The 19,767-nt window shown below is 40.8% G+C and overlaps 1 protein-coding gene across 2 annotated transcripts; it reads right to left on the bottom strand.

The window, feature by feature from the left end:
- Positions 1-1,598: 1,598 nt before the first annotated feature.
- On the bottom strand, positions 1,599-19,749 carry rnf125.S (ring finger protein 125, E3 ubiquitin protein ligase S homeolog). 2 transcript variants are annotated; one of them, XM_018223686.2, is made up of 6 exons: positions 19,354-19,742; positions 7,845-7,998; positions 7,624-7,718; positions 4,736-4,835; positions 4,415-4,519; positions 1,599-3,535 (listed from the first exon to the last, which is right to left on the bottom strand). In XM_018223686.2, exons 1-6 carry the CDS (start codon positions 19,485-19,487, stop codon positions 3,449-3,451), a joined length of 675 nt encoding a protein of 224 aa, XP_018079175.1. In that variant the 5' UTR covers positions 19,488-19,742; the 3' UTR covers positions 1,599-3,448. The 2 variants fall into 2 exon arrangements, with proteins under 2 accessions (XP_018079175.1, XP_041423794.1); XM_041567860.1 differs by lacking the exon at positions 4,415-4,519 and having other exon boundaries at positions 19,354-19,749.
- Between the last annotated feature and the right edge of the window lie 18 nt (positions 19,750-19,767).

Raw genomic sequence — 19,767 nt, 5'->3', positions numbered from 1 at the left:
CATTATACAAACAAGCACTAATCACTCCTATCCTCAAAAAACCTTCCCTTGATCCCAGCTCTCCCACTAACTATCGACCGGTCTCCCTTCTTCCATTCGCATCCAAATTACTAGAAAGGCTTGTTTACAAACGCCTGATCCAGCATCTCACTCACAACTCCCTCCTCGACCCCTTGCAATCTGGCTTCCGCCCATCACACTCGACTGAAACTGCCCTCACCAAAGTAACCAATGATCTTCTATTGGCAAAGTCTAAAGGCCATTATTCCACTCTAATCCTTCTAGATCTCTCTGCAGCCTTTGACACAGTTGACCACACACTCCTCCTTGACATTCTATACTCAGCTGGCATTCGGGACACTGCTCTTTCATGGTTTACATCTTATCTGTCTGACCGTTCCTTTAAAGTTTCCTTCTCTAACTCTACTTCTACTACTTTCCCACTCTCTGTTGGAGTTCCTCAAGGCTCTGTTCTTGGCCCCCTGCTGTTCTCGCTCTATACAACTTCACTAGGAAAACTCATCCAGTCATTTGGACTTCAGTATCACCTTTATGCTGATGACACCCAACTCTACTTGTCTACTCCTGATCTTTCTAATTCTGTCCTTTCCCAAGTCACAGACTGTCTCTCTGCTGTCTCCTCCTGGATGTCACAGCGCCACCTGAAACTGAACCTTTCTAAAACAGAACTCATTATATTTCCTCCAAGATCTTCCCCTGTCCCTCAGATATCACTCACCGTAAACAACACCACCTTTCATTCCACCACGCAGGCACGTTGCCTAGGAGTTATCTTAGACTCTCATCTGTCTTTTTCACCACACATTCAAACACTTGCAAAATCTTGCCGTATTCAACTGCGCAACATTGCTCGAATACGACCATATCTCAGTTCAGAATCAACTAAAACACTGATTCAGTCTCTCATCATCTCCCGCCTTGATTACTGCAACTTACTCCTCACAGGTATTCCAACAAGTCACCTTTCACAACTCCAATCTGTTCTAAACGCGGCCGCTAGACTCATTCATCTAGCTCGCCGCTCAACATCAGCTGCTCCCATATGTATGTCCCTTCACTGGCTCCCAATCTCTTCTAGAATCAAATTCAAATTACTTACACTCACATTCAAGGCCCTTAATAATGAAACCCCTCCCTATATTTCATCTCTAATCTCCAAATACTCTCCTTCACGAAACCTACGCTCTGCTTCTGATCTTCGCCTCACTTCTCCTCTGGTCACTTCTGCCCATTCTCGTCTACAAGACTTCTCTCGGGCTTCTGCTTTTCTCTGGAACTCTCTGCCACAAGCTGTCAGACTTTCTCCTTCCTTCCAAACTTTCAAGCGCTCCTTAAAGACCCATCTGTTTAAAGAGGCCTATTCGATGTACCTTAATTAATCATTGCTGTATCAAAAATGACAGTGTTTATATAATCCTAATGTCTCAATTGTACCCTAACCTTTTAGTTTGTAAACCCTATTGTACTCTGTAATCCTTGTCTGTTATCCACCATTTATTCCCTGTTTGCTATAACTGCAGTAAAGCACTGCGTATCTTGACAGCGCTATATAAATAAATGATGATGATGATGATACATGTATTAGATGCAGCAAGTGGGTAACACTAATGACTAATGCATGCATTCTGCTCTCCACAGCTCTACATGTGTGTGTGTGTGTGTGTACAGGTACATAGGAAACAAAGATCTCTAACTTTTTTTGCATTGGCTTCAACAGAAAGCGTACACACAGAAACTAATTGGACCTTGGACATATGAATAATTGCCTGTGTATGTAGTAAATATCTTTATCGCCATATTTACACATAAAAAGAGTTTTATTGGTATCATGGTTTCTATGAAAGTGCTATGGGGTCAGGATTACTGCAGCCATGTTAAGAGCTATGTTGAAGTCAATTACACTTAGGGGAATATTTATCAAGAATCAAACTTGTTATGTGAGGGGTTTTCTACCACGGATAAACTCAAATTTTGAATGTCTGCATGTTTAGGGAAAAATCCAAATTTCATGTCCCAAAAAATCTCGAATCGATCAAATGTATGCCCTCGAAAACTTGAATTAATTGAGTTTTTGGATAAAAACGAATTTCAACATTCAAATTTTAGATTTTTTTTTATTGTTTGCTCACAGAAAATATAACTGGAATGTGTGAGTTTAGATGCAAAACAAATTTGAATCGTGGGAAAAAAATCCCATTTGATTTTTGATAAATCTGCACCTTACAGCAGGATCATTCCCAGTACTGAACTAAGTGACAAATGTTCAGTTACCTCTGTGCAACAGTCTCACTGCATGAGGCAAACTAAACAAAAACTCAAAATCAAGGGAAGTACAATTCTTCTTTAGGGTCTGGAAGACCATCACAATACAGAGCTATAGAGCTGAGAGTATTTCCTACCACATAACCAAAAACCAACCACATCAAGCAATACGCTAAACATATATTTAGATCTGCTTGCATCCTGGCATTCTAGCATTTAACCTGATGCTAGCCTGCATGAGTGGCACAGGCTAAAAATATGAATGGAAGTGAATTGTCCATTATTTGCAACCATGTATATATCATTCATGAATGAGTTGTAGAAAATCATTTGCAATGAGGTGACAGTTGAGTAATATGTTTTCTCGATGGCGCCACAGGTGTGTTCCATAGGCAGAAGAGTTCCCTGTCAGTTGAAAGGTATTTTGCCACGGAGTAGTTGGCACATTTCTCCCTGAGAAGTGATAAAACTCCAAGTGCCATTGTATTGTATGTGCTTACTCACTGTCATATAGCACTCATTGTTAAATGACAATATAGAGAGCACAATCAACCCAGATTTCTGATAAATAGCTATATGCTTAGCTAACACACCTTCGTCCTGCTTACTTATCAATACTTTTACAATAAACAGTGCTACTTTACTTATCTTTTTCTTTGCTTCTTTTTGTCTCTAAAAAATATGCTGTTTTTTTTTTTTTTTTTATCTTTTAGTGCTCAGAATACCTGATTCACTCCTTTCACTGGCTTCTTGGTTTTCAGAACCAACAAGACAAAGACATTCCAGAGGTCGATCGTGAAGCTCTGATCCAACATGGCTGATTCGTGCAATTTACAGGCCTGTACAGTAGGCCAGTGAAGGAACAACATTTGGGGACAGTAGAATATTTGAATTAACTAAATGATAAAAATATTAAGGATACTTAAATAAAATAAAGCCAAGAAAACACACATACCACAATAAAGCTATGGCCTACCAAATATTCAAAGTCCTCACTAACTATGTTATTTAATGTCAGGTTCCAGTGCCCGTCACTTGAGCTAACCCTCATTTGTCTAATGCTTATAAATAAACAAACTTTGTTAGTAGGCCAAAAAGTTCATCATCGGTTCCTTCATTCAGCATATGAACCCACTGAGTCTTGTTCAAGTTTACTCCGCTGAGATCAGGATCTGTTTGTATGCCTCATGTAATGTATCAGTGAAAGGTCAAGAACTCTTTCAATAAGTGCTTCTTCCACAATGTTGATATCCTAAAACAAACAAAAACAGAAATGAAGAGGGTATTCATGTGCTACAAACTGTACTGAGCATTCCCTCAAATCAAAAATGATGCTTGATGATAAGATCTGCCCTTTTGCAGTGGTCGCCAAATGAGTGGATCTTTCCCCGATATGCCCATCAACGGCACCGGGCGATTGGATTACAATGAAAAGAATGGGTCACCGACTGGATGACGACGCATCAACTTGCTGATGTGGTCCTCGATTGCCAGAGAAATCAAACCTCCCTGATCGATATCTTGGCCAGATATTGATCGGAGAGACCTATCAGAAGCCCCATAAACTGGCAGATAAGCTGCCAAATGGGTCTAAAGGAAACAGTCAGAAGAAGAAGGCAAATAATTAAAAACTATAAAAATGAAGGCCAATTGAAAAGTTGGTAAACATACTAAAGGTAAACGCTTAAAGGTGAACCACCCTTTTAAGCATGTCGCTTTTACTTCAGTATAAAAGGATATCTACTGGTCCTAAATAGGTTTGCCACCTTTTGGCTGTTTTTTATGCAGGCCAGGGTGGGGTCAGGTCCATGACATCAGGGGCAGAGTTGTGATGCAGGCACTGAGATGAGATGGAGGCATGACATTAGGGGGCCACCACTAAGTGAATGTAGTGAGTAGGGTCAGCTAGAGAATGAGCTGAAGAGGGGACTGGAGGTGGGCTAGGGTTGGTCGGAGACAGACTTGGCAAGTAAATTGCAGGTACATTTGTAATATAGGCACAGACCCTGGCTGGCAGTTTACTGGCTAAGCCTAGTAATATACCAGTCAGGTGGCAACCCTATTTCTAAAGCTGTTGTCAGTATTGTAGTCCTTTAAAATATTGAAATAAAGAGATTATTTGTGCTCTTACTATGTAATTCTCATAGTATATGGAGTGTCTCGCATGAAGATGCTTCAAAAAGCTCATTGTATAACTTGAGTCTCCTCCAGGCATCAGGCGACAAATTGGACACACCTAAAATATAACGAAACTACATTCATTATAACCAATCCCGATGAATTTTCCTATACATATCCATGCACAAAATGTAGTGGCTCATAAATGAGGTCTACTTGACTTAACAGTTAACTAATAATAGATAATTGTACTTCAGTATCTCCTCTAGGACGTTCGCACCCCTGTTGGGGAAAGTTAAAAAGAATATTATAGAATGAATATAACGGTACTTGCCACCAGTCTGTTTTCTGTGCTGTGGTAGGTAAAGCAATGTTGCACAAGGCCATCTTCGTCGAATTCCAGCTGACAAAACGGGCATGCAAACATTTCTTCTCTAAAAACAGAAATGAACAGGATATGATTCTTTATGAAATAGTGTCACAGGTGTGATAGCAAAACTGAGATTTTTCTAGCTTCTCGTTTTTAAGATCCATCATGGCGTTACTGCATGAAGGAAATGTCAGAGCACTGCTATTTTCACCTTTGATAATCCAAATGGTAAGTTTGTGGCTAAAGTAGGGCACGCATCAACCCCATGCTGACACCTTTAGTGCCCACTAGCAAAAATCTGGAGAAAAAATACAGCCATTGCTTGCTCAGCTATGTTTAAATGATTGTTGTGCCTAATGAAGATTTAACAGTTGTAACAATAGCCTACAGTGAAGGCTTAGCATTTGTAGCCCAAAGAAACAGTTATGATTAAAAACAGAACCTCTTCCAATCATTTTCATGCAACTGTACCACTCCCAACAAGCTAGTGTGCATTAAGGCTCTTAGGGCTCTCACACATGGGTGATTTTTCATACGCTCCCCTGCGTTGCGATTTCTTCCCTTCAGCCGCAGGGGAGCGCAGAGTAGACAAACTCAATTATTGTGAATGGGGCTGTACTCACACAGACGCATGCATGCGCCGAACGCAGGTGAAATACAACATGTTGCGTCCCACCTGGGTTTGGGGATTACATGCGTCTGTGTGAGTACAGCCCCCTTCACAATAATTGATTGCGTCTACTCCTGCACTCCCCTGCGGCTGAACGGAAGAAATCGCAGGGGAGCGCAGGAAAAACCGCCAGTTTGTAAGAGCCCTTAATGAGTCTAGAAACAGATTCTTCTGATGGAAGAGGTGAATGTGACATGTCGGTGAGATGCATTAAGGTGAAGCAGAAGTAAATATAGTGCAAAGTAATTTCTTTCATCCTTTCTTTAGGGGGTGGTAATTGTCCACGGAATAATTACAGCGGATTATTTGCTGAAGTCCGAATAGGAGATATCATGATGCTTCTGCTTTCAACGGGTGCAAACCTAGCTGGGATTTACAGCCATATTTTCAATAATAAAATATTAAATCAAATTTTATTTGTTTTCGATGTCTTTATTGACCAGCAACAAGTAGTATCTTGGTAAAAGAAAGAGAATTTTAAGAGAAATAGAATTTTTAAGGTCTTCTTTGTGTTGTGTGTTCCTGAAATACAACAGTTTAGGCATATTGTGAAGTGGTGCCTAAACTGTTGCTATTAGCCACCTATGAGAATTGTATAAATTGCAATTGTGTGACACATAAAAGTCCCTAGAAACATACAGCTAATCAGGGCTTGATTTATAATACAGGGCCTGTGCTTGGGTGGCTTTCAGGTGCCTATATGGTAAATAATTTTTTTCTGGAAAAAAACCCTCCCTACTGGCACCGGATACATCCTGACTAAATCTGTCAGTGGAGGAAGGGGGGATATGGAGTAACTGGATGGCCCATGCACAGATAAACGTCTGTACTTAACATGCACCTAGGATGGCCCCAGACCAAAATGCAGCACTAGGGCTAATTCTTAATGGCTAGTAGACCACAAGCAGGAGAGCGAGACCAGTGAATGAACACTTGCTGCTAAGCTAGGAGGCAGTCGGTCATAATGGCTGGCTGGACATCAGAATTGAGATTCTAGTATTTAGTTGTAGACAATGTTCCCTCTAAGGTGTGCGCTCGTGTGCAGTATTTAAAGCAATTATTATTGTTTGCTCTTTGCTTGAGCAGGTAAAAGCTGCAGTCTAAAATGACAAAATTATCCCATGTGACACTACCAAACAAATATGAGTCATAATAACTCCCTTAAAGGAGACCCGTCACCCAAATCCTATTTTATCACATTAGTCAATAAGCTTTAAATACACTATATAAATTATCTTGTTTCCTCCAGTCTGGAAATTCATAATTATAGCAGGCAGGAGCCATTTTCTGGACACTGTTATTAAGGCAAGCCTTGCATCATCTCCAATAATCTTGTTTGTGCACCAGAATGCACAGTGAATTAAACAGTGAATTAAATGGGAGAATGTGTGGAGAGCAGTGACATCTAGGAAGTGCTGAATGTAAAGTGAAAGTAATTGTCTGCCCCGCCTCTATGCCTAAGGCATAGAGCAGAGGCAGACAATATTTGATTGACAGCTGAGATTTTTAAATGAGCTTACAGCAGCTACAAATGCTTTAATAAAGAATAGAAATTGGGTGTCATGTTTAATTTGAAAAGGACTTTTATTATACAGCCTTTTGTGTCTGGGTGACAGGTCCACTTTAACAAAGCAGAGTTTCAAATGCATTTATTTAATCCATTTTCTTAGACCACAACATTTAGCAACCTTTTTAAAGTTATACATACTGTCTTTTTATTATCAATGTTTCCTTCTCGATTAAATGCACACAGATCCTACATTTTATCATCTTTCTTTAAAACATATATATATATATATATATATATATATTCAGTGTTAGCTGTAAAGAAATAAAATGTGTCTGCTGTTTGTCTGCACATGCCATAATTGTGCTATCATGCTAACATATTCCTAACTTGGACCTCCCAAGTCCCAAAGGTCATTAGGTAGTAATTGGGGATTAGCATATATATATATATTATCAGCCTAAGTGAGAATAGAGGGCTAATTCCCAGTGGCAGGTGTGTGTGCACAGGAATGCACCTGTATTTGCACATACTGATCAGATTAGGGACTGTGATCAGTTTGGTGTTTTAGCTTTTAACTACAGTTGTTATGTTAACTATAGACTAGCAAATGGACTGTCGCTGATCCTGCTGCGTGACATTACTCGGAAGAAAAGGAACAAATGATTTTCAAACCTGCAAGTAGTTCTTCCAAGTTCCTCAAGGCGACCATATTTTGTTATGTATTGCTCGCACATGTTTAAATGAGCCCTCATATCACTCAGGCACACCTAAAACAAACAAATAAATAAATAAATACATAGAATATCAACAAAACTGAAAATACAGATAAATATGAATATTAATGAGCCCAGCAGGAATGGCACATTGCACACTACTATGTTATGTTTTCTTACCTTCTCCTCACATTCTTCACAATTCTGAAATACTGTTTTCATCTTCTTCATTATATCCACAGCCAGGGTTCCTTCTGATGACAGGTGAGTGCGGCAGTAAGGGCAGGTGTACGTATTATTCCGGAGGCTAGCTTTAATGCAAGTTTGGCAAAACCTAAGTAATGAAAATAAGATTTATAAATAACATGATCCTCCAGTGGTTTGGGACATGTATTTCTCTAAGAAGCCTGTAGGAGTAAATAACATTTTCTACTAGGTGTTAGTGAAGAATAATGGAGCGCAAAAAAAAATACAAATTTGTGTCCATGTTGTTAATCAGGCTCACGATGCATTTGTACTGTTCTTGCATCAGATTATATCCAGAACACAGTGACAAAAGAGTCATTAACACACAGTTCATCAGTTGTAAGTCACACGCATAGGTGTAGATGCAACACATGAAGAGAGTCTTGCACGTAACATATCTTCTGGGCAGTTGTTAAAGGGGCAATTTATCTTTAAAATGTTATACAATGGCCTAGTCTTAGCTGCTTTTCAATTGGTCTTAATTTTTTATAGATTTTTTTAACAATTTAGCTGCTTCTTTACAGCTTTCACTGGCCCCAGCAGCCAAAAAAACATATGTTATTTAGGGTATAATTATCCAGTACTGGTTTTATTAGACCTGAATTCCCCTTTGCACTAAATGATAACATAAAATAAGGTCTCAAAAAGGCCTGGAGTGGATCATTATCTCCATCATGACATGGGGTTGGTTGACAGCACTGCAATTGTAATATTAGTGTTACTTTTTATTAGTTATATTTCTATCCAGGCTCTCTTCTGTTTATCTTCCAGTCTCTCATTCAAACCGCTTCCTGGTTTCTAGGGTATGTTGGACCCTAGCAACCAGATAGCTGCTGAAATGCCAAAGCTACTGATCAAAAAGCTAAATAGCAAAAAGAAGAATTAAGACCAATTGCAAATTGTTTATATCAGGTTCTGCATCATACTAAATTTAATATAAAGGTAGGATTACCAGATCATATAAAAATGTAGGGACAGGTCCATAAAATCCAGCTAGAAGGGCTGCACTGAATGCAGTCCTGCAACATGCATTTAATAGACTCATTTTCAAGTCATCTGCTAACCCTAGTTAAAGTCGAAACTATCCTTTTATTTCTAGGACATGCCTGATGTTTACTTGTACTATGCACCTTATTCAACAAAGCAGAACTAACTGTTTTTTTTTTATGTAAAGTGTAAGCACTCAAGTGCAAGTGCCTTTGTGAAAAGCATTTGGATAAGCAAAAGCAAAAACAGTCAGCTGTTGAAATGATCTTTATTAGTGTTTTTCATGTCAAAATTTGTTATCTACTAACTGTGCACTGATGGTTTAATTACCCCTTTAAAATAGTTTAAACCTTTAATTGCATTTATTGCTTACTTCAGGCATGTCCAAAGTCAGGCCCGCAGGGCAATTGCGGCCCGTTTTCAAATTTACACCGGCCCTCAGCCTCCATCATGAAATTAATAATATGTGGCCCCCCAGCACAGTGCAATCAGGAACATTAGTGAAATGATCTGCCAACTGGTCTATACTGCTGCCTGTGTGCTGAAGGTGTTAGCAATAGACATGTACTCGAACGTACTGACGTGCTGCTCTCGCATACTTTTTTAGGGCTGAAGGTATCAATAGACGTACTGACGTGCCAATACAGTGAACTAAAGACGTATGCAAGAGCGGTGCGTCACTATGTGCCGTTACGTGTCTATTGCTAATACCTTCAGCACACAGGCAGCAATATAGACCATTTTGTGCCCAAATATTACTGCTACGGCTACGCAATTTCTTGTTTAAATGAGGCACGGAGAATAAGTCCAAACAGACTCCACTTCTTCACTTCTTAAATGCCATATACATGTCCATCTCCAGGAGTGAATGATCCTGATCACAAGCTAGCTACATTGGAATGAATGTCAGGCTGAATGTTCGGCCCTCACACATTTTCACCTCACTAAATCTGGCCCTCGTTGCAAAAAGTTTGGACACCCCTGGTTTACTTAATCAGAAACTTTGTTTTGATGCCTGAACATTCCTAGTCCCCATATTTTAAAGTGGAGACCTAAATGTACACTACCCCTTTACCATTATATTTTCTTCCTATGAAATTCACTATCTGCCTTATCACACCTTGTTGTTTAAGAGAATATGATCATAACATCGAACCTTTCTGACCTTATTTCACTTGACTTCAGCTGAACTCCGTACTTTTGTGGTTACTTGAAATAAAGATGGATATTCACAGCCATTTATTCTGCCAGAAAGTGACTGATTAGACTGTGGCTATAAGTGGGATGGATGTATTTTTCTACAATCAAACAAATCAACTTTGATTGAACTGTGGATGGTTTTAGGGTAGGGCAAAATGAATATAAATTTAATCTCATGAAAATCAAAATATAAATATCATCAATTAAACTTTCTCTATTGTTTCTGAAATAAAGTTATTCTTCACTGTCCCCCTCCCAGCAACCCATTTGATACATAGTTTATAGTGAGCATGGTATCAACAAAAAAAACCCGTGCTTCCCCTGAGTAAACTGCTGCCAAAGATTGGCAGTGATTTATTTATGAGGGGCGTAAAGCGAATGTCACATAGGCGTCTCCCCTCACTCCCTACCTGTCCCCTAATTTGTGTGTCAAGGCAGGCAGTAAGGACAGAGCTGTGCCAGACTGCAGGGTGCAGAAAGTGTTTAAAAGGTGAGCTACAGATTACCATGGGAAGTGACAAGCTGATACAGCAATAGTTAACCTGCCCCATGTGCTATTGGCCTTACTCAGCAACATAGGCCAGCCAAAGCAGTTGTTATTGCATTCCAAATCAATAAATTAGCATCTTAACATCTTTTTAACTACACCTAGATAAGCTAACATTAAGCTAAGATAGTGATTAGATTTGAGATCTCATTGAAGAATGAACTACTATAAAGGTTAACCAGTAGTACAGGATTGTTATGTACTCCTTTAGCAAATGAGCAAGAAAAGTCGATTCTTCCTAGTGACAGGTCACACTTCAAATAAGTAGTTCTTTCATCATCGCAACTTCTGCAGACAGACACTGGGATGGGGAAAGCAAATACAGGGCTGGGAAAAGCAAACAGTCGCAAGCAAATCCATAGCACTTTCTACTTGGAAAGGTGATAACAAAGCGATGCAAAGTATAGGATTATGTAGAACAGGGCTTGATGTTTTGCCTTGGAAATAAAGTTTATGTTTTGAGTTTTACCTTATAAAAATATGTATAATATAAGTATTGCAAGCACAGAACATCTCTACTAGCAGCTATCCAGCACATATGGGTAGATGCAATGTTGCTTGTTTCAGCAGAGATGCCTTGTGCCATTTTAATAGGCTGGTTTTGCTAATTTTATCTTCTAAGAATGCTTCCTTCAAGGCAAAAGAGTATGAAAGCTACCATTCATATTTTGTTTTTCCTTGATGGAAGCAGTAAATATATATTTATTTCCCTGAATTATTTTTCTTAATGTGATAATGACTTAGAGCAAAAAAAGCCACCCAGGTGTCTTGGCACATTTTGGATCAATGCAATTGACACAAATGTATTCTGTCATCTGCTGTCACCAATTCCATCACTAATCTATAGCTGGCCATAGATGTTCAGATTTTTAAAAGATCAGATCCTGATCGTGAGACCACGATCTTCTCAGAACGATCGTACGATTGTAGGAATTTACCATCAACTAAAAAGACCAATTTGCCAGGAAAACAAAGGGGAGCTGTCTGCTTGGCCCTGCAAACATAGATAGATTGCACTGGGACAAAGATTTTTTGACCTGGCCAAAAAATCATAAGATGTACGATCGTTCGAATACCACACGATAATTTCGAAGGATTGGTCGGGCTTCCCTAAAATCGGTCGTTCGGCAAGAAGAATCGGCGCGTCTATGGGGAGCTTTAGGCTGCATTTCCCAGTGACAAGTAAATGGTCTCTGGGAGAGCCGACCTTCCAGCATCCACAGCTATTTCAGCAGACACTCACTTAGGGGCACATATCATATGTATTTGTTCTCTTTGTTTTGATGATTTTAAACCATGCAGTAAAGTTGTGGGCTGTCAGGCTCTGCTGGGATTTAAGCCAGGGACCTTTGGGTTTTTGGCTCGATGCTTTAATCACTGGACCAGGTGAGCAGCCTGTAGGGTTGCTCACTATATGTTACCTGCCTTTTGCAGCCCTAGCCCAGAAGCAGCCTGATTGGTTTGCAGTCAGCCAATCAGGGCTGACTCTGCCCTATTTAAGGCCAACCCTCCAAACACTCCTTGCCTGAGCATTGGTTCCTATACTAGCAGTGTGGCATCATCCCTAGCTAAAGGTTTCATCCCTAGTCTCCTTTCCTTTCCTTGTCTTGCCTTGCCTTACCTTGAACCTTTCCTCCTTACCTTGTTCTGAACATGCCTTGCCTTTCCCTCCCGGTTCTGCTCCAGTCCTGCTTTAACCCTGGCATTTAACCTAATTCTGCCTTGACTTTGACCTGTCCTTGCCTTGCCGGTTCCTGCTTCCTGTTCTGTTCTGACTTGTACCCTGTCCATAGCTTCCCTTTTTGGTAAATTTTACAAAACAATCATAGGTTTTGAGAGCAAACTCAGAATTTTTTTTTAAAATTTTTAACGATTTTATAGTGACTTTTCCTGCACAAGAAAAATTCTTGAAAATGTATTAATAAATAGGGGGAAAAATCTGTGTGGATTTGGTCGGAGTAGTTTTCAGAAAATAGTGAGAACTTTTCGGATTTTGATAAATAACCCCCTTAATGTATAACAGTTATTTCACTTGTTTAGATGCTTGGTAATTTATCTGTGGATTATATTTCACTGAAATTACAATCTGTTAGATTTATTATATTTTTAAAACTTAAATGAGAAGTCATTAACAAGTTCAGAGAGGGTTTTATTTTGTTGTGGTAACGTGATGCTGATTATTGGCTAACTGATAAATGTAAGTATGCAAGTTTTAGAGGAAAAAAATAAAATTGACATCTTGTCATCAGCAATTTGCATGATGTTAAAATCAAGTTGAAAATTAGCATTTTATCAAATTTAGTTTTATACCACAGCATTAAACCAAAATACCACAGATTCCGTCGGATCTGTCGCATGCGACACAACGCATGCGATAAGTCGCAGGCGCCAAATGTTATGGGAGTGATAGAAAAATCATAGGTACAAACTACATGTATCTAACATGACTGTTGGATGCGAAAAGGTTGAGCACTTCAACCGATAGTCGCGTTGTGTGTAGTTTGCACCTGCAATTTTTCTATCACTCCCATAATATTTGGAGCCTTGCGACTTATGTCATGTGATTAGTCGCATCCAATGAGATTCGTCAATGGAGTTCAGCCCTTAGACTAAAGGTGGCCATACATGGAGAGATCCGCCTGTTTGCCGATGTCGCCAAACGAGTGGATCTCCCTCCGATATGCCCACCTTGAGATCCTAATGATGCCCAAATGGGCGGTCGGATCGCGGGGCCGCATCAACGAATAAATGCGGCCGCGATCCGACGGGATTTTCTGTCCCATCCGATCGAGATCTGGCCGACTTTCGGCCAGATCTCGATCGGTGAAGCCCGTCGGGGGGCCCCATACACGGGCCAATAAGCTACCGACACGGTCTGTCGGCAGCTTTTATCGGCCCGTGTATGGCCACCTTTAGGGTAGAACTACACAAGCTTTTTTATCAGATTTTGTGGCTCAGATTTTATCTGATCCTCCATGCAACACCACTCTATGCTGTGCAACGCTGCGCAACATCAAGCAACAAGCTACAAAATCTGATGCCCCTAGGCTAGAATGTAAAGTCGGATCAGATAAGTCGAATGGAGTCTTTCGTCCATGCGTTTACACCCGACAGTCAATATATTTTAATGAGGAAAAAAAGTCTTTCCAACACCATCCGTTTTTTTTTATCTTGTGGGATGAAGACGCAGCATGCAGCGTTCACATCGTGTCGTGCAGTTGTGTCATGTCGGATGGAAGATTTTACATGTAGTTTACGCATCCGATTTTTCTATCAGTCCCATTGTATTTTAACCCACACAACAACATCAGACTTGTAGGATGCATTTTCGCAATCTGACACCATCTTACAAAAGCGCTCATGTAGTTCAGGACTTAAACTTTAGAAAATCATTGCCTGTTACAGGTTACCGCACCAGTGCTATTCTCTCCCTATGTTTGTGTTTTTGCATACAATCTGCATATAAATATTACAATTACACACATGCACCTGTTACACCTGCACACACAGCTCATTTTATCATTTGTGTCAGAGTGAGGAAGAGAAAAATGTAAAACAGGAAATATATCATTGCTGCAGCAGAAAAAGGAAACATGTATTGTATTACCACCAATCCCCAGAAACCAAAGGAAGGAAAAAACATGGATGGAAAAGAGCCCAAAGAAGGTATATATATATAAATTAAAAATTAACTTAATTTACTTAGAAATGCATTTCCATTAAGTTTGCATTATAAAAAGTTAATTTATTAGGGTCTGTGTTCACAAACGGGGACTGGGAAACTTTTTATCCCTATAATACCATATCAGATACATAAATAGCACACAAAGCAGTGAGTAATGATCCCGTGACATCCCTTTCTGGCTTTATCCTTCATCCCAGTGTTCTTCCCTATTGTTCATGTCAGGATATGAGTTGTGTTATTGTTCAGTGACATCATTTCCACACAACATGCAGTGTAGCCACTGATAAGTACAAGGGAAATATGTAGAACTGACTGCTCACTTGTATCCATCTGAACTGCATAATAATGAAGATCGACAGATGAACAGGAATTCTATCCTCCGCCTAAAGTGTTTACATACATAGGGGCAAATTCACTAAGCGGCGAAAATATGCTAGGGCGCCTTCGCCACACTGCGCCAGGCGAAGTTCCGCCAGGGCGCTGCTAATTCACTAAAATCCAAAGTTGAGCTCAGGGAGGCGAAAGGTAGCGAATTTGCGCTAGTGTTAATTCGTCAAGCAAAGCAAAGTTACGGTAAAGGGAAAGTCTCCCCTATTTATAAGTAAGTCAAATTATAGACAAAGGCAAAATGCTGGATATTGCTTGGTGAGTCCATAAATGTTTGAATTAGTTGCAGAATGTCATTTGTGTTTACAATGCTTTATCCACACCCAAGAGAACATGCATTGACTGGGCTTTACAAGCACAGTTATCCCCTAGGTGTAATTGTTTTAGGCAATAATAATGTATGTACTATTTTCATTGTCCCATCTTGGGCAAATTCACTAAACGACGAAGCGCCTAACGCTAGCGTGAATGCGCCAGCGTAGCGCATTTTCGAAAATTCGCTGATTCACTAACGGACGCTGGCGTAATTCGCTAGTGTTGCTTCGCACTCTTATGCCTGGCAAATTTGCGCAACGGACGTAACTACGCAAATTTCAAAAATAAAGAAAGAAGGCGCACACCCTTTTAAATTAAATTACAGGGTGCTAATCCATAGGTGACTCCCCATAAGGGTCTCCATGTAATATGTAACTGCTGCAAGGAATGGATAGCACACCCGATTTGAAAAAGCCAAAATTAATTTATTACAAAAAAGAAAAAAATCTAACAGAAAAAAATACACAAAACCTTAAGGGTCTTCATCAGGGGCACAAAAATTAACAAAAAATCATTAATTAACAAAAAATTGTTAATTTTTGTACAATATATGAATGATTGCTTTCATTTTTATGTATATGGCACCCATGTTTCATTGATAGGCCTGCCAATGCTGGGCATGACATTGTGGGGGGGGACAGGTAATTAATGGCATTCGCGGAAGAAAAATGGGGCAACAGTTTGCAAATCTTTGTGTGCTTATTTTGTACCTATCTGCTGCCTCTGCAATGAAAAAACAAACAACAAAAAAGTTTAAAAGAGTCACAAAACATTCCCAAACTTTGGATCTCTGTTCCTATTGGCAGTGAAGCTGTTTAAAACATATCCCCTTTGTGGCACAAGTAGGTGGCTATTAGTCACATTGGAGGTGACAGTTTAATTGCCGTAAAATAGTGACAGTGGCCACGTGACAGTGCCCTAAAGCTGAAAGAACATAAAAGACTCTATTGAAGCTGCTTTCAATCCACATTCATTCGGACCGAATTGGGGATTCAATTTGATCAGGTCACATTCATGACTAATAATGACCTGTCAGACTGCTGCATGCTGCATTATTACTTTCATGAGGAACTCAACCAGTCAATCACACGATTCAGCCTGACTAATCAGATCACAGTCACAACGTCCTTAGAGTAACTTGTTTAAGGGCAAGTTACACACACTTGTTATATGTGCTACAACAATGGTGAATGGGATGATTTTAAGAAACTTGTTTTACATTTGTAAAGCTTTGGTTACATTATAATACAGAAGTATGAGTATATCCTAGGGTCAGGGCAACAAAAGTGACTAAATCTGTTCATACAATGAAAAACATCCAAGAGAGCAACATCATCCATGGAGCCAGTCAGACAATAACATTATCATTTGCCACTATCATTCTTATCATCAGATTAAGTGTACTAATATTCTCCTTTGTTTGAGCCAAATGAAACTTTTAACCCTGTCCTGTCAGTGAAATAACAGCTATCGTACGAGGGTGACTATTCTGCATGTTCTCTATGACATATGGGGTTACACCTTTGAAAATCCACTCATTTGGTGACCTTTTTGCATCATTTAGGCACCATCCAAGCATGGGGCCAAATCTGGCAGTCAGCAATTGGCCCTGGAGCCAAGAATCTGATACTTCTTTGCACCTATATGGCCCCAAAAGGGGTTTTCATACCTGCTTGATGGACACCTGGCTGTTTTTTGGCCAGGTATTGATCAGACATGGGGATACAATCAAATCGTTCAGGGGCTGAGTGAGCAGCTTTACACAACTTACAAATGAAACAAAACTGCCAACATTATTTTTACATTATGTATTCTATCCTTATTTAATGGCAATTTGTTACAGTGGGGAACAACACTCTGTACGGATGACAGTTTTGACACAATAAAGCACTACTTGTTATACTGCAAAATACTGACCTGCTTATAGACACGGATGCTTTGCATTGCTGAGCAGAACTTGGCCTAGTTACCCCTACAAAGTGTAATTGGTTGAACATACTGAAAACTACATCCAACTACATTTACACTCAAATCCAGGTGCTCTAAAAAAGACATCACACAGAGCACATATTGATGCAATCCATGAAGGTACTTGCAACCAAACACTTCTACTTTGTTGTCAGTGAGTCCATCCTGCCTATTCTGATGAATGGTGTAAAACTGTGCCTATTTATGCTGGGTAAGCCTGGCGCAACTGCCACCCTGACCTTTACGGTTACTCCAGGGTCCCCACAGCAGACACAAAAATGCATCAACAGCACAACTGCATCTATTTTGATGCTGGGAAGCAACTGAAGCTGACAAAACTCAGAGTGGGCCCGCAATTACACTAGAATTATGGGAAAAACATGTCTTTAAGTATAAGGTAAGGCCATTTACTTCAAATGCTCCACTTTGTACAGTACACTTGTGTTTGTAGATGAACCCTATAGTTTTCTCACTATTTTATAACACTGTCAATTTGATATTAAAAAAACATTTGTCATGGTGTCCATAAGGATCAAGTTTGACAAGCGGCAGAGCTGGACCGACAATTATTTGCCTGTGGCTATATATACACACAAATGGGATAAACTGCCAATCTGCTCTGGACAGAACAATGGGACAGCCTGCTGTATTTCCTAATACTTGCAGCCCAATAGAATACAGATTCACCATGTGACCATGCTCACCCAAACTCTGGGGACATTAGGGGGATCAATAGTTGCACTCACTTTTGTCAGAGCAAATCCCAAACTGTTCTTTGATGAAAGACTGTCTTTAAACTCTCTTTTTCATGCTGATGTCACTGTGCATCACACAGAAAGGCTGGATGAATAACTTCAAGTTCGTTACAAATTACCATAGATGGCTCAGACCCAGTTAGGACAAAATACAATATATCTGATGCCAACCAGACTCTATGGGGCAGAATTTTCACCAGTGTCCGTTTCACACCCATCGCAACAAGGGGCAAATACCCTCAGACTGCACCAATTCACTAATATGTGGAGTTTCGTACTGGGCGCCGAATGCTGGTGACTTTTTTCTAGCGTTACTTCGGCAGTGCGAGCAGTTCAAATCGAAGATGCGCTAGCACTCATTTCTGCCTAGCGAAAATTCGCTAGTGATCTGTTTCGCTAGTGAATTGTCGTCTGTGCCTGTTAGTAAATTGGTGATCAGTGTCGGACTGGCCCACGGGGATACCAGGAAATCCCCCGGTGGGCCCAGGTATCAGTGGGACCTCTTGCTTCTAACCATTTAGCATATTTCATGGTCCTTACCTATTCCTTTATGGGGGGAAAATGCTTAATAATGGAAAAATATAGTAAGTAGATATAAAAGACTAGCAGAATAAAGAGGTTGAGAGAGGAGGAATAATAGTTTGGAAAGTGGGCCCACTGTCTATGGTTTTCTGGTGGGCCCATGGCATCCCAGTCCGAAACTGATGGCGATATCCCTGCGGGTGGCAACGCTGGTGAAAAGTCAATAGCATTAGCCACTTCGCTCTTTAGTAAATCTACCCCTATGGGTTAAGAACAGGGGCCAATGAGGCAAGTTGAAGCACTCGCCTCAGGTGGCAGTGCCCCCCTGGTTTGCCGCTCCTGGTAACTAAGAGCTGAATTTCCGGTTTTAAACCTGGGAATTCGGCTCTTCTAGTGCAGAGAGCGAAATTGCGCTCTCTGCACTAGTGACGTGGACCCTCCGCCGACCCCCATCTGGCGCTGAAGGTGAGTGCCGTGGGGGGCGGCAAAAATGAAGGTTGCCTCGGGCAGCAAATTGTGTAGGATGGCCCCTGGTTAAGAAAGCTCTTTTGAGTATCAGCAGGCACACCGCGGTCATTTCACTTATAGAGAAACAAACAATGTGGGACAGACACTTAAATCCATGTCAGTAGCAGACACCCTGTAGCCCAGACCAGGTCCATTTCTCTGAGAGCTGATTAAACAGGGTCAGAGACAAATTAGGACTTAATTCATAAATGAGGGATCTCCAGGCTCAGTTGATGGGAGTGCGGGGAGTTGAGGTAGAACAGCAGCAGCAGTAGGAGCCTAATGATTACAGTGAAAGTGATTGACAACTGTTACAAGATATAAACAGTCCTTTTTACTTTTGTCTTTTTCCCCTGAGCTGCTCGACCGTTGGTAGCACAACCCTGGGCTGGAGGAGGAACAAAGGCTGCAGGATGTACAGAGAGACACAACATATTCACTGGCTTATTTACTAGCGAACACAACAAGCCTGGGCTGCTACTACACTGGCCACACAACTAATATCAGTGGCAATAGCCATAGTGCTAAACAGCGCAATGACGAGACAATAAGCCACTCAGTGACACTCACACATGCCCACAGCGCGTCCTCATCGGTCGGTTCAGCACTTCCAGGCACACGGCGCAGTCGAAGTTGGGGTCTTGTTCGCTCAGAGACCGTGACTTGGCTTCTCTGTTGGCTTCGCTGCTGAGGATGGAGCCCATCTATACCGAGGGAGTTTAAGCCGGGCTGGGTCGGGAAAGTGGCAGCAGAAAGTCCCTCGGTGCCAGTAGGGAGAGAATAGTTCATGAAATGACCAGCTGCAGTCGCATGCCACGAGCTTCCAGGCTCGGCTTCCAACTCCACGACAAGCGCTAACCAATGAGCGACGGAATCTTTTGTTGCGGAGCCGCATGTGCCTAATGCACAAAACAGTAAGTAAACAGGAGGGCTGGAAACTCGAGAAGCAGGCGGACCCCAACGGAATCAGTGTCCTCCCCCTCC

The sequence above is a fragment of the Xenopus laevis genome, chromosome 6S (genome assembly GCF_017654675.1).
Source record: "Xenopus laevis strain J_2021 chromosome 6S, Xenopus_laevis_v10.1, whole genome shotgun sequence".
Lineage (NCBI taxonomy): Eukaryota > Metazoa > Chordata > Amphibia > Anura > Pipidae > Xenopus > Xenopus laevis.
The sequence above is the reverse complement of the archived record's forward strand: the minus strand, read 5'-3'. Positions and strand labels throughout refer to the sequence as shown.